The sequence below is a fragment of the Cebidichthys violaceus genome, unplaced genomic scaffold (assembly GCF_023349555.1).
Source record: "Cebidichthys violaceus isolate CVI_PGR_0920_01 unplaced genomic scaffold, fCebVio1.0.p SCAF_6, whole genome shotgun sequence".
Classification (NCBI taxonomy): domain Eukaryota; kingdom Metazoa; phylum Chordata; class Actinopteri; order Perciformes; family Stichaeidae; genus Cebidichthys; species Cebidichthys violaceus.
In genome coordinates this window covers 14083773-14107914 of record NW_027176816.1, presented here as the reverse complement: position 1 = coordinate 14107914, position 24142 = coordinate 14083773, and the positions used below count along the sequence as shown (strand labels likewise).

The window sequence follows — 24142 nt, the reverse complement described above, 5'->3', positions numbered from 1 at the left end:
ATCAGCCCTGACCCAGCCAGGAAAAGGAGTTGTGTGACACTTTCAGTCCAGCAACTATGAACGGTATTTCTGGCTAACAGCGTCGGAGAAGCGTTGCACATTTGATGTGTTTGGAGCTACGCTGGATTTGCTAACCTGAGTTGCCTAACCAAGGCAGCAACAAGACACCATAGCACGACAGGACTCTTTGAAAACTTTTTCAACCCAAGTGGATCTTCAACTCAATGAACACGTTCGCAGGAGGACCTCTAGCTGGAACTGAACCGCACCGATGTACTGTACAACTGCGGTAATAGACTCTTTGTAATCAAAGAAAGGAGGATATACTTTGTCTTTAAGTGAACAGTAGCTTTGGTAAGTGAAGTGCTTTTGTGTTTTTACATCTGCAGTAGCGTTAGTGCTGTGTTCATTTTTCTATTGTGTTATTTTTATGATATGGTTAATATTGTTCCCTCTGATGTGAATCATATTTGAATGGCTCGTGCTCTTCAGTGTGCAGTGGAATATGTGTTTTAGCGTCACAGGTTTGCTGGATTGATTTGTCATGCTTTGTTGTCATATAAATATATGTGACTGGTTCTTATGAGTTTGCTCGTCATTGAATTAATTACGTTGATTTTGACTATATGCATTGTCCATTAATGACAAAGCTGCTTTTACCCCATGATCATTGAATGCTGATACCTTGCATGACTTGACAGTAGACAGAAAACTGAATAGCTTTCTCTTTTATTTTCCTGTGGACCTCCTCTATTGCATGCAAGTTTAAATAAGTTGAGACAATAAAACAAGTGATTTTGACAAACAGAACAAACAGAGCAGCTCACCTGGGTCTCAGCTATGGAGTCAGTCCATAGTGGAAATAAAGCTTTCAGTTTTGATACATGCAACTACTTAAGTGGTAGGAGGACATTTGGAATAACATGTCAAATATTGAGTAATGTGTGAATGGAATTCATGCCTTCGACAGATACTCATGAAAGCAATGGGTCTAGTTTTAAAATATTAAGAGAAAGCATATTCATTGATTCATGAAAAGTTGTTACAGGAAAACTAAAAGATCCGATAAAATAGAGAATCTGTAAGTATATAAACTGAGGGATAAAAATAAATCATGAATATTGAATATTGTGTCAAAATGACAGTGATTCTCTACTTCCCTCTTCTGTCCAAAGCTTGTATCACAGAGTAAAAACCACTATGTGACTTCATGCCTTTGGCTGTTTCATCTATGGATGCACTAACGTAAAGAAGCTCTACAGTGTAATATGGAATATGCCATCTTGTCTCGTTGAATATCAAACAAGGTATTAAAGAATGATCAGTGATGGTATATCTTTGCAGCATTTGTCTAATAATAATCTGCTCATAATCCAAGCAGAAGTCAGTTCATGTCAAAGAATGAAATGCTATATCTACTGCATGTCACCATTGTTTTTGTTTTTTTATTGAAGACAGTTGCTACAAAACTCAGTTTGTTGTTTTCTTTTCTTTCTTTTCTTTTAATTTTCTTGTTTTATACAAAATAAACCAATAACAGTATTAGAAACAATTACAACTGATACATCATTCACAGGTATACCATTAAATATACATTTATACAGAAAAGCATAAAATAGAAAAACAAAAATCCAAGTGAGATCACAGTGGTAAGGGCTGAGAAGAGAGGCGTGTTTGGCTGTGGGTGACCCCTCTGGAATCTAACATTGACCCCTGTGTCATGTGCTTTGGATCAAAAAGGGTCCAGGAAATACAGTTAGAACTCCTGTCTATGCAGAGTAAAATGTTTTCAGGGCCACCCCGGATCAGGCAAAAAGGAAGATTGTGCAGTGTAAAAGGGAACAGGTACTCCATAGAGCTGAAATATTGGATTCTGAGACTTCAGACTGTAAAACAAGGACACTGAAAATGTACGTACAGTTCAGTTATTCAGAATTTTGTGGAAGTATGACACTACCCTTTAAATGAAGTGTCTTATTTTTCTACCACTGGGGGTGACAGAGTTGGTTCACTTTCTTTCAGACAGTGAGATGAACAACAGCAGGACTCAGTGACTCTGTGCAGTCTGCAGCAGTCGTGATGTCACATTGGGGTTGCCAGGTTCGAGGTTTACAATTTTTGAGGCTATGACCAGTTTGTAATGACTCTTGTAAAATCCGATAACAATATATATTTTTTACAGACATGGCACAGAGCATCATATATATATATATATATATATATATATATATATATATATATATATATATATATATATATAAACAACGTGTGTCATAATTCAAGTAAAACCGTGTTTTGACTCCAGTTCTGTAATACACAGACATGAGGTTGCTATCCATCTGAACATCTCACACCAACAGAGAAAGCAAATGAGCAAATTTCTCATCATTCCTTTAGAGTCAGAAAGTGTAGAATGTGAACACTTCCAACTTGTTTAAAAATAAATAGGAAACCTATTGCCAGAACCATAACCATTTCAGCTCTATGTGAGTACTGAGAAGCTGCCACAGTGCAGCTCAGATATGGGCCAGCATATGGACGGAGCACGGCACACACACACACACACACACACACACACACACACACACACACTGAAACACTTACAAAAAGAGTGGTTCTCTTTGAACTGTACATAGAGAGGTCCTATTCAAGTGAGGTTTCTATTCTCTTATAGCAGTGCATCTGTGGCTGGATCTAAACTTACATTGTCATTTCATAATACAAAAACAAACAAATAGAAATAATATCAAGTGGAGGGAATGAGTGAATGTGTCTTGCTGTATCATCTTTCACTGCTACATAGTAGGGATTTTCAGTTGCTAGCTCTTCACTGAAATATCCAGTTGTTTTGTGTGAAAATGTGACACTTGCGATATATCCCACATACAACAAGTATTCACTTTGCTTTCTTTATTCTTCCAAAATGAATATGTCATTTTGGAAAACAGATTTGTGAGTTAGTGCAATCCAATTGAGTCCATGTTGATAGCAGACATTCATCCAGGCTGACATACGGATCACGTGTACTGTCACTGAGGGCCACATTCACACCGATTGATTATTTTTCCCTTCATTGTTCGAATACTCTTACACAATAACAAATGGTTTAGGGTGAAGGGTGTTTGTCATATTCTCTTCTGTCTCACTTATTTTGATGGAAGAGCACAAATATAACCATCCTGGTCACTAAGCATCATGTTTATATGCTCACATTTGTAAGACAGGCTCTAAATAATTAAAAAGTAGAGGAACTGGAACCAGACTGTGAGAAGTGGATTTCTCAAAAACACATCAAGTGATGCCAGTTTGAACAGGATCAGCTGAAAATTGTGAGATGTGCAGACCATGCATATGTACAGTGTCTTTGTGCATCTGTAAAACATATAGGACCTTTGTTACAGTAATGCCACATGACACAATAGTGCAGACCAATATTGAAAACCCAGACTAACCAATATTTATTGTATATCAAAGGGAGGGAGAAAATAAAAAAAAAGAAAATGTGTTCAAAATAGATGTGGGAGCACTTATTTCATTAAAAATTAACCAAGCAAGTTGTGTGACTCTAGGAAGTGTGACACAGAGCACATCCACAGTTTGCAGACAATGTAATTGTCTAATGCACCTGTGAGATGAGATAGTCTCTTACAGTCCACTAAACATAGAAAATATGTTCAAACAAAAACATGCACCACTGAATATTATAAGTAAGTTCCATGTATTTCTTCAAACTCCAGCGTATGACCTCACTGTGTGTATCAGAGGAGGAGGTCAGAGTGCGGGGTCGGATTAACCCACCACAGCCTTTTGGCCTGGGTTTTCCCACTTTGCCCAGTTGGTAATCCAGCCTGGTGAAAGTGTGAGAAAGACATGAAATAAACAATAATACAAATTCCAGTCTGCACTGCACATTTTAAGTGAGAGTTTGGTTTCTGTTTTACCTCACAAATTGTGATCAGCGAGCAGATCAGAAAGCATTGCATCCCAAAACATCAACTGTTAGCTGGGAGGAAACCTGACGGATTTGGGGGTTCAACGGAATCTGTACATAAACAGTGAGTTGGTAAACCTGTGCTCTGTGCTGGTACAATAAAAGGATGAGGATAATCTTTCTGTCGTCTGAAGTATAAATTATTGTCATAACCACATAGTATTTATAAAAAGCCCAGTTTTATCAAAATTCACCTTTTTAAAAACAAACAAAGTAGTGTTGGGAGAATGATCTGTTTCTGTGAAACCTAAAAATCACCCAAGCCACTGTAGTTTCTGAAACTGTTGGTGCAGTACTCAGCATCTCACCTCAGCAGGTTAATTTTGAACCATAAAGGGAATATGCACATGGACAGATCATCAGATATTTCATGGTGACAATATGGAGAACAGGACTTGCATGTCCAACAGAAAACCTGAGAGGAGAAACACTCACTGTCCTCACAAGAAAAAGAGAGCATCCGCTGTTTGGTCAATAATACATCCTCTGTTTACAGCTCTAATGGCCGAGTTAATCATGTCAGTCACAAGCAAAGGCAGAAATACTGGTACACTCTTGTGCTTTTGGCTGCCCGAACCAAATCAAACCTTAACCATAGGGGACGACAGTCACATGGATTGTCATGTAATGGTTTTGGAAGCTACTGACAAATGCTGTTGGCCTTCCAATTTCGGCATAAGATCAAAAAAACACTCAAATCGGTTTTGTTTTCTAATAACTTTTGAATTTGGATATATTTAGATATTGATACACTCAAAGTGGTGACTAGACACCGTTCAGCTTTTTGTTGGGGTCTATGTCAAAATAAAGCAAAGTCTATTCATATATAGATATGTAAGATAACGACTGTGACTTTTCATAAACAACTGCCTGTAAAAAATGAAGCATCGCTCCTTTACCTCCAAAACACAGGTGCAGCACTGAGAAGACTTGGATTGCAATGTATTATTTGCTGACTCAGACTTAGTAACTCTAATGCTTCACAGTGAATAGGACAGTGAAATCTCAGTGAAGGACAGACAGTGTATAGTCTACATTTGCATATCGTGCATTTCAGGTGTATGTCAAGGTTAACAATGGTATTTTCTTGGCAAGAAGAGTTGTGTAAAACATAAAAATATCAACCGATTGGCTTTTAAAAATATCAGTAGTCATGCCATTTTGTGGCATTTTCAGACGACCAGCTCAAGGGATTCATTAAGGAGGCCACTAAGGAAGTCTCTGGGTTGATAGATGCGTGGTTCTTTCATTTGTCTCAGATGTCCAGTGAAAACAACATCTGCAGCTTGTGACAGCACAAACATTGAAATATGTTGTGACCTTTTTAAAGGGCAAAATTTCTTCACTTCATTCCAGTCTGGGAGCCAACAAACAGTGCACACAACTTTATCTTTCGTAGTAGAGCAAAGAGTGTTAGCTTCCATTAACCAAAGAGCGAGCTTTTACCGCTGCTGCACTAGTAGTAACCACAGCGACAGAGCAGACTGCTGGTCAGCACATGGCTGCAGTATGTTCTGCTCAAGCCTTTCTGTGCCTTTTTGACATAATGTGATTTTATGGTGTTGGATAGTGTTTGGCCACTGCCATTGATTCTTGAACATTACAATTTCTCCCCTACATTATTATATTTAATATTTTTTTATTTATATTTTTTTTATTGATGTGTTGGTCTCATGGTTTCTCACATTATACAGTGATAGCCAGGTAAGCTAACAGTCCTGGTTGATTTGGTGCCACCTGTGGTTATTACTTGTTACATCAAGTAAATTAATGTGTTTATAGTGTAGCCAAACAAAAGAGACTGAAATACACGCTTACAGATCCTCTTCCTAATGCATGGCACTGGCTTTTATGTTTCACATCAGACACATTAACTAGTGATTGAGTGCATAATTTCCCGTGTGTCCCTTGTATGTCAGCACTTTATTTGAATCTTGTGTGGATTTTGGAATTCCAGCAAAAATCAAACTGATAAATGGAGAGGGAGTTACATAATGCAGATCCCTTTCATGTCTATTGTTGTAAAACTGCCCCCGTTAAGAGTAGAAAATGTTGCTGAGTAGAGGTTTGAACAGGTAACTAAAATCACCAGGGTCCCGGCACTGTGCCCTGTGGCTTCTCAGTCAAAATGTGGAGGACCGACATCACTGTGTGACAGCTAGCAGTAAGAGCCTGCTGTCAGTAAGCACCTATGAATTCTCCATTAAACTAAATGGGTGCCACCAACTGTAAGCTCATATAGTAGGTTGCTTTTTTCGTATTCATTAATTTTCATTTCCAACAGTGAGTGTTGTACAAAAAAGTGCAAGGACAGTTTTGGAAAGTGATTTCTCACTGAATGTTTGAACTTGGTGGTAGTGGAGCCAAGTATAATGTGTTATCATTGAATAGAATAAATCCCAAAAAACAAGGTATCCCATCAAATAGACATGGACGGCGCTGTTTGAAGACTGGGTTTAGATGGCTGTCTTTATGGTCAACACCAAGCCCCCCAGCATGACTGTTCCCTGAACATACAGCAGCTACAAGGAATCTACCAAACTTCCGCAGGTGCTGCAGACTAATAGAACCTTCTGGAGAGAGTTTGGAGGGGGTGGGGGGGTGGACCGAAGTCACAGTCTGTGTCCTCAGAGGGTTCCAGGAGAATGAAGGGTTGGTGGCGGGTGGCTTCTGGGCTTCCTCCTGTAAACAGAGTGTGTGCTCCTGGTCTGCAAGGTCACACCTCCACTGAAGTGATCAGGTTCATCTGGGCCCTCATGGACTGGATGCTGTTGAGGATCTTCTTCTGGTGGCCGGCCAACGTCACTCCCACTCTGATGATGTCCCTAAAGAAAAACATTTTGTCAATTCTACCTCAGTATACCACAAGATGAACACTTCCAAGACCTTCACGGCTTCCTGAGTCGCAGTGGAGTGTTTTGCCTTAAGTTTAGTCTCTCAGGCTACATACAGGCCGCCTTTGCCCTGTTTGAGGAACATATGAACATTGTACTAAAACTCATCTGCATGTTTTTTGTGAAGAATTATTGAAGCTATGTTTTGACTTTAAGTTGCTGTGTAGTTATAATGTTAATGTAATGTAATTGGAATTGATCAAAGATAAGCCAGTAAAGCATTCTTCTTAATTATCTAATGCAATCAATTCATCGTTATATTATTATAAGTTGGTTTAGCACAGATATTTTAGAAGAGTATCGGCTGACATTTCTGCTAAGGGTGCAATGTAGAAGGTCTGGCCGGAGTTTTAGGTTAAAACAACTGAACTAATGTTATCAACAGAATGTAAGGACGTTAAAGTGTTGACATTATATCAAAGATGTCTATGTATTATGTTGCAGAGATATCTAGTGAAATGAGCATGCTAACAAGCTAGCCAAGCAAGCCCGTTCTGTGTTGTAATACCACTTGTATCTCACGAGGCGAGTCACTAGATTTAAATCACATATAACTAACAATGATCTTGATGATCCGTATCATCACCACATCTCTCTAAGTGTGATCTTTCTTCTTCACAGTGTGGATATATTAAAAGTATCTAACATACTCCATGGTCATTTGAGACACCACATCAAAGCTGGTGAAGCCTTCGTTGGTAAAGTTCTCCTTGTACTGGCCCATCTTGATGGCGTCCAGCCACTCATCCACTATGCTGAATGAGGAGAAGTCTGGAGCAGTGCGATCAAGCAGAGGTAAGTGAACACTGGTGGACAGAAAGAAGACAAAAGAAGAAGACAACATCCTGTGAGAAGGTTGATTTGTGATGGGTGTAGGTCATCCACAGTGTGAAGTGATGGAGGTCCTCTCCTTTTCATACCTTGATGACAGTGGTGTCGTGGCCTTGAGGCTGTTGGGGTTGCGGATCATCTTGTCCAGGGTGCTGACGATCTGGCTGAATTTGGGCCGGTTGTTGCGTTCTTTCTGCCAGCAATCCAGCATCAGCTGATGCAGTGCACTAGGACAATCCATAGGGGGCGGCAACCTGTAGTCCTGCTCTATGGCATTGATAACCTAGAAGAATTTAGATGAAAACTAATGTTGAGTCTCAGAACATGACTGGAACCTCATCCAGTTAAGAATTCAATAGATAAGACACACAATCAAAACCAAAATGAAAGGAAGTGAAACCGACGTTTGGTTGTTGCTTTCTGAGATAAACCACATTATAGATGGTGCCAAATGGTGATTTAATCAAAATTAATAAATACATTTGTATTCGTTTACGATAAGTGCATTTTTTTCGACGGTATATGCTACCACCTGGTCCCGAGTGCCCCCGAATTTGGGGGCGTCGTGCTTAACTTCTAGTAGCTTGTCTCCAACGCATACAAGTTTGACTTGGTTTATGTTCAACAAAGAGTTTTTCTTGACCAACAACTGTCTTCTTTTACACACTGTATCTAGTTAATTACCAGGTATAGAGGTAGATATTTAAACCTGAGACACTTTGGTTACCAGAGTTGGAGCTGTTGGCCAGCATGCTTTTTAAGGTTAACAGTTTAAATCTAAACATAACATGGATCTCTGTACTGGACATACTGACAAATGAAAGTCATTTTAATATTCTCATCTGACATATTTGCACACAATGGTATTTTTTCATAATAATGGCTTTTCATTAAAAATAATTTGTATTACTTTGTTTAATTTGATGTCATTTATAATCTAACTTAATTAATAACACATTGTTGTTAATCTTATTTCAGTTTCTAAGTCAATTAAATGTTTTATTCAATTACATTTCCAATTTGACGCAGTATCTAATTGATTTAATTTTATTTTTAATTTCAATATTAATTACATTTTTTATTTCTGAAATAAAAAACGTAATGTAGACTCAATGAAAAAAATAAATCAAATAAATGTGGTCACAATGGTCGACAGTTGTGCAATCATAGTTTGCAGGAGCTGCAGGAGCATATTTTACTGCCACCTGACTGAATTACTATACACACCTCTTCACCAGCAACAGATCAGTTAACAACATCAGCTTCAGTTTGAGTGTCCGGTCTAAGCAAATTAGTTCAGTTTATTATATTAGTTAGCTGAACTTGCTATGAACGTGTCCAGGAATGAAAGTAGGCCAGACGAGTAACAGATTCAGTGCTGGTTACAAAGGACATACTGTTACCTCGACCAAACCGTCAATGAAGTAAGTTGTAATATTCTAAAACTAACTGTTAGAATTTTTAACGTTATGTCAACATTCACAAATTCAACATGTTTAACATACACGGACTACTGACTGAATAAACACAATAAACTACTGTAACTACTGAAAGAAAAAGACCTGTAAGAAACAACCAGCAAAGCAAAAAGTTAACTTGTTTCTTCTCAAAACATTATTTGTTATGTAATTAATGTCATCTGAAGAAAAACACAGATTATTATCATTTTAAGAAAAGTTACAGTAAATGTGCACATTGTGTGAAAAGACAGAGCACATGAGGAAATGTGTCTCCTTCTATTTGACTAACAGAACACCCCCCCCCCCCCCCCCCAACACACACACACACACACACACACACACACACACACACACACACACACACACACACACACACCAATACTGTCTGCTATCATTATGTCAAGTGTTGTTGTTTTTTCTCTCTACATTATATCGACTCGAGAAGAAAGATGCACTTACAAGTTGCATTTGCTTTGATGACGAAGCCTGAGATGAGTTTGTAACACTTTCTTCTGGGAATAAAGCCCCTTAACTAATACCCTCAGAACATGCAATAAACAAATACAATTCTAAACATGGCAGCTTTAAAATATTTTATTTACTAATATTATATTATCGTTTATTATTATTTTGGCTGAATGAGGCCCCATCATTAAATACATTGGCGTATCACCTTTCTATGTGACGACTGTTATATGTAGTAAAATCAAATTGCTGGCTGATATTGCTGGCTGATTGACAGGGCTTTACTCACATCTTGATTGCTCATGTCCCAGTAGGGCCTCTCTCCATATGACATCACCTCCCACATGACTATGCCATAGCTCCAGCAGTCACTGGAGGAGGTGAACTTCCTGTACTGAATGGCCTCTGGAGCCGTCCACCGGATGGGAATCTTCCCTCCCTGGAAAAAAAACAAGTGTGAACGTCAACAGTGGGCCGAAATACATGTGTCATTCCATCACCGATGTTTTTCTAGAAACCTATTGACCTATTGGCCCATTTATTTTTGTTTGTTTTATGTCCTGTTTTGCTTCCAGTAATTTACTTAAATTCATAATGTAAACTACAAAGTAGTCCAATGGTTTTTAACTTTTTTTTATTTATTTAGTTTAATTTATTATTGAAATTATTTTTTTAATCAAATCCAATCCAATCTAGTTAGTTTTCATGGTCCTATGTATAGATTTAATTATGATTCCACATTCACTGACACAGTCCGGTCACCTGTCAACCCTGCCCTGCTCTTAGCTGAGGAGTTCAGTCTCTCAGGAAAAGTGTTTCCAAGCAGCTTTGTGAAGAGCTCTTAAAATCAAACACAGCCATTGAAGTCTGTAATGAAGACTCACCAGAGCGCTGGTGTAGGTGGGGTCTGATGTGTCGTCCTCAAGGAAGCGGGACAGGCCGAAGTCAGACACTTTGCACACCAGGTTGCTGTTGACCAGGATGTTCCTAGCTGCCAGGTCCCGATGGACGTAGTTCATGTCACATAGGTACTTCATTCCTGCTGCTATGCCGCGCAGCATTCCCACCAGCTGGATCACTGTAAACTGCCCATCATTTTGCTGTAAGAAAAATAACAAAACATCAAGTTAAACTTTGTCTTTTGTGATGACTAATGCAAATGACTGAACACAAATGACTGAATACTCCTGACTAAATTTGGAGAGACTGTGAACATGTTGCTGAAGTGAAAGAATAACAACAATTGGTAGTCATGTGGTCAAACTCTGTCCTGAACAGAGGATCAGATGGGGAGGCTGTGTAACGGGATAATCCAAAAGCCTGTAAGGAGTTAGGAGTGAATTCAATTTGAACCAAAACCTGAAAGTTGATTGCAGATCTGATCGACTTGATTTAGAAAACAAGAGACTCTTCTGAGGTGAAGCGAGATGGATTCAGTTTGATGTCTGTGGAGGTAAACTTAGAGAACCAGACGGAACCCAAGAAAGCCAGCAGAAACTTTGATTATAGAATACAGGCAAGATGGAGAGAAAGCTGTCTAGAGTGTCAGTGGCGTAGTTACTAGTTACCAAGCACACACACCACACACACACACACACCTACACATATTTTGCACCTAAACTAGCTACCGTATATTACACTATAGTCTCGACTCATGGTCAAACATTGGACATCATCAACATAAATCATAATTGCATATCTGTATATTACAAAATATCAAATAAACTATTCATATAATTTAATTTTTCTTAGTTTATGTTGAATAACCATAACATTTTGTTGTAGATTGTTACTGACTACTTTACCCCCCTCACCCACCCTCTCAAAAGCTATTTGAAATGTTCTCTGTAGGAGATTCGTCATCTGAGCTGTGATACATTCATTTGGAGGTTTTCCCGGGCAAATATTGTTTGTGCTGTCTGATCATATCAGCAGCTTGAACTTGATGACTCGCCTTGATTTGTGGGCTTTCAATCAACTTGAGCTGGTTCTATCGGCTGTAAAAGACAATGAGATGTGGTTGAGACCACTTGGCTAGCCCCCTGTTCCCAGAGACCAGCTTTCATGAACTGTCACTTTAATGAAGCAAAGTACACAAAATGCAGGACAGATACATTTACAGTATATAGTACTAAGCTGTCAAACGCTTAGATTTGTTCATCACATTGCTACCATAGTAAAGCTTTACCACGGCCGTTGTGTGTCTATGTGCATGTGCAGACTGATTATAAAATGTACTGACAACCTCATTGCAGCAGGTGCAGTACAATGCATGAGCTGTCAGTGTGTCCTTTACCCTGAGGAAGGAGTCCAGGGATCCGTTTTCCATGAACTCAGTGATGATCATCACAGGGCTGCTCTTGGTCACCACCCCCTCCAGATGGATGATGTTGGGGTGGTCGAACTGGCCCATGATGGATGCCTCGCTCAGGAAGTCCCGCCTCTGGCGATCAGTGTAGCCGGCCTTCAGTGCCTTAATAGCCACCAGGATCTCTCTCTTCCCTGGCTGCCGGAGGTTTCCACTGCACACCTCCCCAAACTCACCTGACAGGAAGATGAGAGCAGTCAGTGGACTAAGAATAAAGCCTTGATCTAAAACTTCGAGTTACTCTATCACTATCAGAGTTTTCTCTGACATAATCTTCATAGGAAAACTGTGTTTTTATCTTGTTAGACAGTAACATGACATGTTGCATTCATATGGCGAGGCCTGCCCTGATGTACTAAGCAGTGAGTACCCTCAGAGCCCTGCTGAAGAGTTCCAGTAAGTACCCAAAGATGCCCTCTTTTGAAAACCTGGTCAGTCCTCACTGACTTTATCTGATACCATTTCCATTTTCATGCACTGTTTTAATTTACCTGCACCAATAACTTGTTCAATCTTGACACAAGAAATGTCAATCTCCTTGGCAAACTCTCTGACTGCTTCATTAGGGTCCTCATACGTGAAGGGGTCAATGTAGATCTTCATTCCTGGTGACACTTCAACAGAGAGATAGAAGAGACAGCAACAGCTACACACACACAACTGAAACATACCAGCATCCTGGATTTTTTTTTTACATATTGTGACGACCCTCCTGCTATCATGCACTGGGTGCCCCGTTGTGTTTTCCTGTGTTGCAGGTGGTGATTGGAGGCTCGTCAGCCAGATGAGCAGCACCTGTGCTGGTGTGGCACGGGCTTTACAAAGAGCTGTTCAGTTGGCAGCGAGGGGGCAACAAGGAGGACCACTGTTGATGGGCTCACGACCGGTGTTGCTGCCGTGGCGTACCTGCTGGGAAATATTGTATTACCTGTGCTTGGAAGACAAAATAAATAGTTTCTTTTTTGGCCGCTAGCTTGTTGTCTCCCCGCTTTTGTTTCAGTTTATGAGCCAGGCTGTGACATATGGGGGCTCGTCCAATTCTAGTTGACCCGGTGTCTGCATTGTGGTAAAATTAGTACCAGCTGTAACATGGTAGACGAGGTGCCAGGTCTTGATCTGTTGCGCAGTCTGCTTGATGGGAAAACGTTTGAGTCTGGTAAGTAGGCTAATTTGGTTTTGTGTTGCCGAGCTGTTATGGTGGTGATTTTGGTCAGAGTCTGGGTGGTCCTTTTTACACACTGAGTAAGTTACTGTTATTCTGTCCCTGTTAGGCTGAAGAGCGGACTCCCTTTGGAGGTCGTTGGGGGGGTTCTGATAGTGTGGTGTGAAAGTGGTTGGAGCGGTTGTCTCGGGAGCACGTTCGAGGCTGCAGGTGGGCGGCCAGTTTTTGTTTGTTTTACCGGGCCTGCGGGTTTAAGTGCGTAAATACCCACCACGAGTAGCAACCTGAAGACTAGGGGGGAGATTAGTTGGTCTCTGGTTAGGCAGTTGGAGGGACGGGATTACGGTGAAGCTTGGCTGTGTATGCGCCGTTTGATTGCTGGCTGTGGAGTAGCCTAAAAGGATTTCCTTTAGTACTTTTTGTTTTGTGCACGCAAAAAAAAACAAAAACAAAAAAAAAACACTGTCTTCTGTTGAGGAGTTTTTGAGAGCTCCATCAGAGGAGTTTTTGGATCATTGTTCGCGAGAGCAGTTGGAAAAAATTGCTGAGCATTTTAAGATGGATGTGGGGGATAAGCGCTTGAAGGAGAACATGAAAAACATCTTGTAAGAAAATCTGTTTGACGTGGGTGTTCTCCAGGCTAAACTATATGCTGGTGGGTCCGATGCGGACACGTTGGGTGCATCGGTTTCTAGTGAAGGCCCGGTGAGTGACGTTCCAGAGTTAACGTTTGAGCAGCGCAAAGAGTTACTCTTGTTGCAAGTCGAAATTAAAAGAATTGAACTGGAGGAGCGCAGGTTGAGCTTGAGTGACGTTGGTGGTGTGAGGCAGGTTGCTGCCGGTTCTGCTGGGCCATCACGTGCTTTTGATGTTGCCGTGAGTTTGAGGTTGGTTCCTCCATTTTGTGAACAAGACCCGGATACTTTTTTTTCGCTTTTTGAGCGGGTAGCTGAGAGTAGAAGCTGGTCGGATGTTGACCGCACGTTACTCTTACAATGCGTTCTCACAGGTAAGGCGCAGCAACCTTATTCCTCGCTCAGTGTGGCTGATAGTAAGATGTATGCGTCTGTCAAGGCTGCCGTCCTAAGAGCCTATGAGTTGGTGCCTGAGGCATATCGCCAGAGGTTTAGGACTTGGGAGAGGTCTGGAAGACAGACACACATGGAGTTTGCCAGGGAGTTAACAACTCACTTCAACCGTTGGTGTACTTCACTGGGGGTTCATTCTTATGATGCTTTGTGTGATCTGATAGTTCTGGAGCAGTTTAAAGATTCTGTGCCCAGTCACATTGCTACGTATATAAGTGAACGTAAAGTGAAGACAGCGGCAGAAGTAGCCACACTGTCGGATGAGTATATGTTGACGCATCGTGGTGACCGTGAGTCCAGGCCTCGGGATGATGGTGTGTACAGGGGGAGTGGCGGTAATTTTCAACCAGCTGGAAAACGATGGGAGGAGGGAGCTGGCCCTCGGCAGGGTAAACTGGAAAGGGTCACACGTAGTCAGCCGCATGTTGAGGCCAGTGATTTATGTCATTACTGTAAGGGCAGGGGCCATTGGAAGGCTGAGTGCCCGAATAAAACAAGTTCCAACAGTGGGTTGAGTAGTGCGCATGTCAGGCCTGTCGCACTGACTGCTCCTGTCCGGAAGGTCAGTCATGTTACTACTCCCTGTGTTCTTCCTTCATGTGAGCAGGGGGAACTGGGAGTGGATGGCGGCTTGGAGCAGTCGGCTTTCGCAGCTTTTGTGTCTACTGGACATGTGTCACTGCCGGGGAGTGATGTAAAGGTACCGGTAAAGATACTGAGGGATACAGGGGCTTTTAATTCCTTCATTGTGAGTTCCGTGCTGTTTTTTTCCCAGGGTACTAACACGGGGGAGTACATACTAATGCGGGGAATGGCTTTAAATGTACTGCCTGTGCCATTGCATAGGTTGGAGCTTGACTGTGGGTTGGTTCAGGGCGAGGTAACCATGGGGGTACGCCCTGCATTACCAATCAGAGGTGTGGATATCATCCTGGGAAACGATCTAGCTGGTAACCGGGTGTGGGCTGACGGTCCGCCACCTCCTATAGTAACATCTTTTCCCTCTGTTACGGAAATACCGGATGAGAGTGCTCACTGTTTCCCTGATGTGTTTACAGCTTGCGCAGTTACACGGGCTATGTGCCGTGGGGGGGCGGAATCTGAGGGTGAGCAGACTATCGCAGACAATAGTGGGGCCTTCTCTGTGGAGACACCCAACTCTCTTTTGTCGGATTCCCGCAGCGACTTGACGGCAGAACAACGGGCTGATCCTGCGCTTGGTGGGCTGTTTGACCAAGTCATCTCGGGGGTCGATGGGAAGAGTGCGGCAAAAGGTTATCTGCTGGTAGATGGTTTGTTGGTGAGGAAATGGGTGCCACATGGGGAGAACTTTGTGGGTAATCCTGTTTTTCAGGTTGTGGTCCCATCCAAATTCCGGGAAGAGGTGCTGAGGACGTCACACGATCAATCGGGGCATTTAGGAGTTCGAAAGACGTACGACTATGTTCTCAGGTATTTTTTTTGGCCTCGTGTGAAGAGGGATGTGTCCAGTTATATTAAAACATGTCATACATGTCAAATGACAGGTAAACCAAACCAGACCATCAAGCCGGCTCCTCTGGCTCCAATTCCAGTGATCACTCAGCCATTTGAGCATCTTATTATTGATTGTGTTGGTCCATTACCGCGTTCAAAGTCTGGAAGCAACTATTTGTTTACAGTAATGTGTCAAAGCACAAGATATCCGGCTGCCTATCCGTTGCGTACCATTACTGCTAAATCTGTGGTTAAAGCGCTGACGCAGTTTATTTCCATCTTTGGAATTCCCAAAGTCGTTCAAAGAGATCAAGGTTCCAATTTTTCTTCGCATTTGTTTGCTCAAGTTTTGAAACAGCTCCGGGTGAGACATAATAAAGCCTCTGCATACCATGCTCAAAGCCAAGGGGCATTGGAGAGGTTTCATCAAACTCTCAAGTCTCTGTTGCGGGGCTATTGCGTTGAGCTAAATCAGGACTGGGAGGAGGGGCTTCCCTGGTTACTGTTAGCTGCCAGAGAGGTTGTGCAGGAGAGCACTGGGTTTAGTCCGAATGATCTTGTGTTTGGGCATACGGTGCGCGGACCGCTGACTTTACTGCATGATCCAATTGCACAGCCTGAACCCCCTCAGAATTTGATTGATTATGTTAATGTTAATGATGTTCTGCCTCGGGGGAGAGTGTGCAACAGCAGGTTGTTAAACCTGTGTTAATGGCAGGAACTGTGGGAAGACAGTTGCAGGTTAATTTGACGGTACCTGAGGATGATGGGGTGGTCTCACCTGATGAGTCTGTTGCGAGGCCGGTTAAAGAACTCTGAAACACTGGGTAACTTGGAGTCTTTGCTTGAGCATTTGGCAAGGGAGCAGTTCGCAGAAATGTCTGCTCTTATTAATGACTATCTGTGTTTGTTTAGTGACGTGCCAACTTGTACACATTTGATAGTGCATGACATTGACGTGGGTGGCGCACAGCCAATTCACCAGCGTTTTTACAGGGTGTCAGAAATGAAACGCAAAGTAATGGAAAAGGAAGTGCACTATATGCTCGACAATAATATTGCCGAACCTTCTGCTTCTAGCTGGGCATCTCCCTGTTTGCTTGTGGATAAAGCAGATAAAAGCCCTCGATTTTGTACAGACTATCGTAAAGTAAATGGGGTAACTAAACCAGACGCTTATCCACTGCCGCGCATGGAGGATTGTGTGGATCAGGTGGGCTCAGCTCACTTTGTCAGTAAATTTGATTTACTCAAGGGATATTGGCAGGTGCCACTGTCTCAACGAGCTAGAGAGGTGTCTGCCTTTATAACTCCTTTTGGGCTTTTTTCTTATTCAGTGATGAGTTTTGGGTTGCGAAATGCACCGGCAACCTTTCAGCGACTAATGAATATGGTTGTGTCTGGACTGGACGGCTGTGCCGTGTACCTTGATGATGTCGTGATCTACAGTAATACCTGGGAAGAGCATGTCTACCGCATCAGGAGGCTATTTGATCGGCTGCGCGACGCAAACCTGACTATCAACTTGGCGAAGTGCGAATTCGCAAAGGCAACCATCACCTATCTTGGGAAGATAGTGGGCCAAGGGCAGGTGCGACCGGTACAAGCGAAGGTGACTGCAATTGAGCAGTATCCAGTGCCCACCACCAAGAAAGAGCTGATGCGATTCTTGGGTCTGGTGGGTTACTATCGCAGTTTCTGTTGTAATTTCTCAACTGTGGTAGCTCCATTGACGGATCTGCTGAAAACTACAGCAAAGTACGTCTGGTCAGATTCATGTCAACAAGCCTTTGAAAATGTTAAAACTGTCCTGTGCTCACCTCCCGTCCTTGCGGCACCTTGCATGGATCGTCCGTTCGAGTTGCAGGTGGATGCAAGTGATGTAGGTGTAGGTGCTGTGCTGTTTCAGTATGACGGAAATGACGTGGAACGCCCTGTGAGTTTTTTCTCTAAGAAATTTAACTCTTACCAGTTAAATTATTCAGTCATAGAGAAAGAGACTCTTGCCCTTGTGTGGGCACTGCAACATTTCGAAGTCTATGTGGACTCTGGGGTTCCTCTGGTGGTCTATACAGACCATAACCCTATAACTTTTCTCCATTCTTTGTGTTGCCAGAACCGCCGTTTGATGCGATGGTTTCTGTTCCTGCAATCTTACTGTTTGGACATTCGCCACATTAAAGGCTCAAAAAATATTGTGGCTGATGCTCTGTCAAGAGCACCTTTATCTTGAACTGTTAACTCTTTTCTGTATCATTCATGACTTTCAGTCTTCCTTTCCCCTGCCACTCTAAAAAGTCCTTTTTATAGGCTGGGGTGCTGGCTTGCAGGAAGGAGATTTGTGGGGTTTTGTTCAGAATCTGTGCATTCTGCATAGGTTTTGTGGGTTGCTAAATATTGGTTTCCTGTGTGGGATTCCTGATAGGAACCCTGTTTTTATGGGGGGGGGTGTGACGACCCTCCTCCTATCATGCACTGGGTGCCCCGTTGTGTTTTCCTGTGTTGCAGGTGGTGATTGGAGGCTCGTCAGCCAGATGAGCAGCACCTGTGCTGGTGTGGCACGGGCCTTACAAAGAGCTGTTCAGTTGGCAGCGAGGGGGCAACAAGGAGGACCACTGTTGATGGGCTCACGACCGGTGTTGCTGCCGTGGCGTACCTGCTGGGAAATATTGTATTACCTGTGCTTGGAAGACAAAATAAATAGTTTCTTTTTTGGCCGCTAGCTTGTTGTCTCCCCGCTTTTGTTTCAGTTTATGAGCCAGGCTGTGACAATATTCTCCCAAATCAAAAGCTGACATTTGGAACATCAGTTGCTATCTTTCTGATGACAACATACTGTGCATAGTAAACAGTGTTACTTACTGTGACCACTGGTATAATGTTGGAGTTTGTCTGTGTAGTCTGATTCTGGTCTGTCAGGACTTCTCCTGCTGAGGACAAAAACACAGAGGCTTGCATCTCAAGAGATCCGTCCCCATGAACTGTACAGCTCCGTCCACTGATGTTGTGTGATATGGATGAAGCACTGGAAAAATCTGGTAAGTGGACCTTGTGTTTTGAGATTGTTTTGCCAAAACACACAGGCAGTGAGGTTTTATATCAGTAAAGAAGAACTTATGTCTGATGCACAGTACTTTGGTAATGAGCCGTTGTGGTTTTAAACTTAAAACCTTTTACTCATATCACAAAAAAACACAACAACAAAAAACATAATACGATAGTACTCAAAACAACATAGTGAAATGGGACCTCTGCATTTAACCCATCCTAAGCATTAGAAGCAGTGGGTTGCTGGGAAGTGTCTGGGGAGAAACTTGGAATCCAGTGTCTTACTCAAGGATTTAGCGAAACATTGCACAGAAATGCCGTCTACTGTTACCGTTGCCGGTATTCTCTCATGTCCTCATGCACTAACATGATATCCGGTTTATACCCTAATGCTTGATTCCATGGGATTACAGCATAATTAAAGGTAGACCCGCACTATCCTGAGCCACAGCCGCCACAGAATTCTATGAACAAGTGAAAGGGGATATATATAATATTGATATATACACCTATTATTTCACTACTTGTGCACATAACAGCCCTGTCTATGTTTACCTTTACGTGTACAGTTTTGTTGTCCTGATCCCAAGCTTTTATTTCTATTTTAGTACATCAAGAAAGATAAAAAAAAGTTGTCCAATTCCTAGTATGTGATTGCTCTCCATTCATGAGTAATTCAATTGCAATTCAATGTGGGATCATTAGCATGACAGTTTAAACTTTTTAGCATCTTTTAGTTCATTGTTTTGGTTTTATGGCACATTCAGTGTGAGGTTTAGTTTACTGCAGATAGTTTGTGAGCTGATCTTACAGCTAGCAATGGAATCAAGTTACCATTAGGTGATCTTTTAACGATACTTAAATGGAAACACATGTTATTATTATATTGTTTCATGGCCTGTAACATTATTGGCTCACCTGCGGCAGACAATTATGAAGACAGTGATGGCAATGATGAAGACTACCCCTGCAGCAGCAGAACCAATGATGAGTGGGAGCTTCTCCTGGATACTGGAGTTATATTCTTCTACAAGTGAAACAACAGAAAACCAAGAACTGTGACACATGTTCAGTGATAGATGAGATCACCTCGTAGGAAGCACCTGGGGTGAACGTATGGGTGAGTTGGTCAGTAAAACTGATAGCCATTCCTACCTTCAGTCATTGTTTGGAAGTACATTTTGCCACTAAAGCGTCCAAATCCAGCGACAGTCCGAGCCCGAACCTGGAAGACATAGATAGTTCCAGGCTTCAAGCCTCGTATGACTGCTGTGTTGGTCTGACTCCTGGTTAGAGATGAGTTCCACTCTGCCTGGTTCTGAAAAATAATCAGACAAATGGATTTAACTAAAATGACTGGAGCAGTAAGATTGACACTTTAGAATCAGGAGTCATGATGTCTGTATGAGCCATAAGTGACTAACTCTTCATCATCAGCACTGATGTACCTTCTCATAATACTGCAGCTCATAGTCCAGAATCACTCCATTGGGCTGATCAGGCTGGGACCAGGACAGGGTGATACTGTTTGGGGCTCTGCCAACCTGGTGGATGATAGACACTGCTGATGGTGCTGAGAAGAAAACAAGGAGAAGCGAAGTTAGAGGCTGTAGAGAAAAAACTGACCACCGAAACTGAAAATATAAGCTGTTGGTCTTTCACTCAAAGGGAAATCAGGCCTGTAAGACGTTGGGCTAGACTCACCAGCCTGGTTGGTGGTGATGTTGACGGACGTGTACTGTGGTGAATAAGGACTCTGGTCAGACACTCCATTGACAGCTTGTATTTCAAAGGTGTACTGTGTGTGAGCCAGGAGGTCGTTGATGTGGACGCTGGTGTCGGTCAGTCCCAGCTGACGAGGGACAAATTGCACATTGTCTCCACAGCGGGTGCAGCCACCCCGCCCACGGCCGCAGCTTTTACATATGATGTTGTAGACAACGTCTTCTCGGCCACCGCCCTCCTGTGGGGGGCTCCACTCCAGCCTCAGAGAGGTCTCATTCACGATGGAGATGACGTTCTGTGGAGCTGATGGAACAGCTGGAAGAGAACAGGGTGTTATACTAACACTGTACTTTTTACGTTTTTGTAATTGAAACACTGATTCATTAGTATTTATGTACTTCTACTTTCCATCACTACAGCTTACTGCCTCTTCTGGGTTTATTTTCAGCCTGTGTTGTTTAACTAATACCCAACATATGACACATACATGAAACCAACACCTTTACTTCTAAAGAAGTTTAATTTTCGGCAGGTGCTCTTAAAGCACAGACCCGAGAGGTATCTATGACAATAACTCTCATGATGTGTATACTTGTTTACAGAAGCTCTGAGAGGCAAGTGAGAAAAAATAAATTCTGATGATCCAGTTTTTAAGTCTGATTTATCTTGTTTTCTCTCCTGTGCTTAAGACTTAAGAACAGGAGAAAAAAGTTCCTTATGTTTTCTTTTTATCTGTAAAACTGTTGAAAAAAATGTTTGGCAGGTGAAATGTTTTTTGTGTGTTTGTTGTTTTACTACTAATTTCAGCCACAAGAGGCTGAAGTGCACCCGTCCCAAGTTTCCAAATAGGACTAAAGCATTCCATGTTTTCCTTGACAGCAGTTTAGGGCCTATTAAAATAGAAAAGAGAGACATGTCCAGTCCATGTCGATAGCCCATGGTAGCCCCTGTCATTAGTGTATGAATGGGTGTGAATGGGTGAATGATGACATGTAGTGTTAAAGAGCTTTGAGTGGGCGGAAGACTAGAAAGCAATGGGTCACATAACTACAGTTCGGATTGTGTTCGTCGGATCTGTTAAAGGGTCTCAACTCTCTCTCTTAGACAAAGGGAGGCCGCATGCCTCCTACTCCTGCATCTTTTGTCAGCAGCGTAGGTGTTCACTGCTGTTTGCAGCAGGTACACATGACAGTTTGTGTATACATACTTGTACAGGGCATCTGTGAAGGGTCGGAGTCACTGCGGTAGTAGCCGTTGCGACAGACACAGTTAGTTGCTCCCTCACTGGTGGTTCGGCTGTTTATGGGGCACTGCAAACATTTGTGGTCTCCCTGTGCAGCCTTGAAGAAGCCTGATCCACATGCTGTATTGGAGAGAATGAGACCAGCAAGCTTAGGAACAAAATGCATAATACACTGTACAAGAGGAAAAAAGGTCGATAGTGTCAGCTTAAAATCATGTTGGCTATTGGCTACTTTGGTATCAGAACCATCAGTATTAGTAGTCAGATTCAAAAATACTCTGTCCAAGCTTTTTCATCTCTACATTTTCCCCGCAGGGCATATGTTAGCCCAGACATCTGCATCTCATAAAGGTCAGCTCATCGTAGCGACATGTACTCGGACTCCTTCAGATGCTGTCAGTTCCACTGTCCACAGGATCATAAGACATGTCAGAACATGTGGAGCTGAGGACACGGTCTGGGATTACAAAAGACATGAAAGACAGAATAGGAGAAAGCAAGAGAACTGTAGTATCTATTACTGTTTTCCTTAGCAGACCCACGTGACCCTCTAAACCAGAGGTCTTCAACAGGGGGTCCGTGACCCCTAGGGGGTCCGTGGAGGTACTGCAGGGGGTCCACGAAATTTTTTGTTGATTAGACAATTTTTTTATTTTTTTTTCCACAAATTGAAATGTCCATAATAATAATCCAATATATTATAGCAAATGGATAAATTGAGGTAGAAGATGTTATCTTTCAGTCAGAAATGCACACATTCAGCGACACACAGGAGGTCTCTCAAGCTGGGCACCGGCACTCACAGCACGAGACTAGCCTGGACCTCTCCCTTCAAGCAGTGTTGCCAACTCCTCAGTAAGGAAAGCAGCTATGGGCTGTCCTAAAAGTCGCTAGAAGTCGCTAAATGACGCCATTGCCTAATTTGCATAATTGTAAAAAGTGAGTAAAAAACACCCTAAATATGTTTAGAACTACAAATGTACTTTCTTCTGTTGATTCTTTTTTTATTTTATTTTTGCCATTGACCCAATTGTTAATCACCGTCATAACATTGTCAGTCCGTATACGCGGGAGTTTCTTTATTTATAAAAATATTCACAGTTACATCCCGCTCTGTAAACCGGAGTGGGATCAGTGCGCATGCGCGATTCATTTGCAGTAGGATGCGGAGAGCGTCGCCTCTCTGCTCTGACTGCAGCTGGGACTGCGCGAGCCTGTGAGTGCTTTCGGGCAGCCCACGGTAACACCCGCTGCTCATTCACGACAGTAACTGTAAAATGGTACATGCTTTCATGTCAGAGTTGAAACACCAGAAAAGTCTCCAACAGCACCAGAAAAAGTCGCTAGATTTGTCAATAGTAGCTTTTGACAAAAAAAGTCACCAAGAGGGTTTGGAAAGTCACCAGATTTAGTGAGATAGTCAACACTTCAAGCCTCCAGCACACAAAGAGGAGGACCCGCCCCTATCGCTGCTGTAACAATCATGAGGCCGCAGGTTACATGCTGGCTCTGTCAAGTTCCCCGTGATTGACCGAGAGCCTATTCAGTCCCCAGCTGACTAAGATCCCAGACGCATGCTGCAATATTATTTGAAGAGAAGATACCGTTGTAAAAAAAATAAAATAAAACTTTTTTACTTCACCCACGAATCCATGTGCAATCATTTTTGCAAGATTATCCTGGCTAAAACACTGCAGCTCCTATCCACAACAGCCAACTACTGAGTCCAATATATTACTATTAAGTGTATGGACATTGTTATGAGCGAAAATGGATCGTTTTGTAACTCGACCAAAAAACGTGAATCTGTCCATTATTTTAATAGTTCTGTATTGTATGCAAGATAACGTATGTTTATACATGGCAGTGGCACTAATAGGCCATCACTCATTTTTCGTTTCCACATATATGTTTAAAATAAAAACGTCAATTTGAATAGCTTGTATGCATGGTTATCATGCAATTGACAGACAATGTTGATATTGGCATTGGTATCAGTTAAGGTATGTTTCTAAATGGCAGTGGCACGGCCACCCTACGCACTGTGCCTTGCAATGTTTAAAATAAAAACATGAATATATGAAACTGTGTATTATTTGAATAGCATAGTATTGAATGCACAATAACAGGGTATGTTTATACATGGTACAAGGCCCAGTTTAATACAAAACACAATTTTATACAATATATATAGTAGGGGGTCCCTGCTCCATCTCTCTATCAGTTTGGGGGTTCTTGGCCTGAAAAACGTTGAAGACCCCTGCTCTAAACAATAAGCAGGTATTGCTAATTTGGTTTAAACCTGCATTCTCTCTAATGTCCTATCAGGGGGCGACTCCTCTGGTTGTATAGAAGTCTATGAGAAAATGACTCTACTTCACACTTGATTTG

At 42.1% G+C, this 24142-nt stretch overlaps 1 protein-coding gene across 2 annotated transcripts in view; it reads right to left on the bottom strand.

Moving 5' to 3' along the window:
* Nucleotides 1-2275: 2275 nt before the first annotated feature.
* Nucleotides 2276-24142, bottom strand: part of ephb2a (eph receptor B2a) — a 74038-nt gene continuing 52171 nt past the window's right edge. The window contains exons 4-16 of one of the 2 annotated variants that reach the window (XM_068732522.1): nucleotides 21716-21871; nucleotides 20488-20823; nucleotides 20232-20356; nucleotides 19939-20101; nucleotides 19702-19810; nucleotides 18598-18665; nucleotides 12501-12623; nucleotides 11938-12185; nucleotides 10526-10741; nucleotides 9931-10080; nucleotides 7806-7999; nucleotides 7536-7691; nucleotides 2276-6816 (exon numbers count right to left, since the gene is read on the bottom strand). In XM_068732522.1, the coding sequence (XP_068588623.1) occupies nucleotides 6708-6816; nucleotides 7536-7691; nucleotides 7806-7999; nucleotides 9931-10080; nucleotides 10526-10741; nucleotides 11938-12185; nucleotides 12501-12623; nucleotides 18598-18665; nucleotides 19702-19810; nucleotides 19939-20101; nucleotides 20232-20356; nucleotides 20488-20823; nucleotides 21716-21871 (2153 nt within the window). In that variant the 3' untranslated portion in view covers nucleotides 2276-6707. The remainder of the gene's footprint in view (nucleotides 6817-7535; nucleotides 7692-7805; nucleotides 8000-9930; nucleotides 10081-10525; nucleotides 10742-11937; nucleotides 12186-12500; nucleotides 12624-18597; nucleotides 18666-19701; nucleotides 19811-19938; nucleotides 20102-20231; nucleotides 20357-20487; nucleotides 20824-21715; nucleotides 21872-24142) is intronic. The other variant, XM_068732524.1, reaches the window with a different exon arrangement.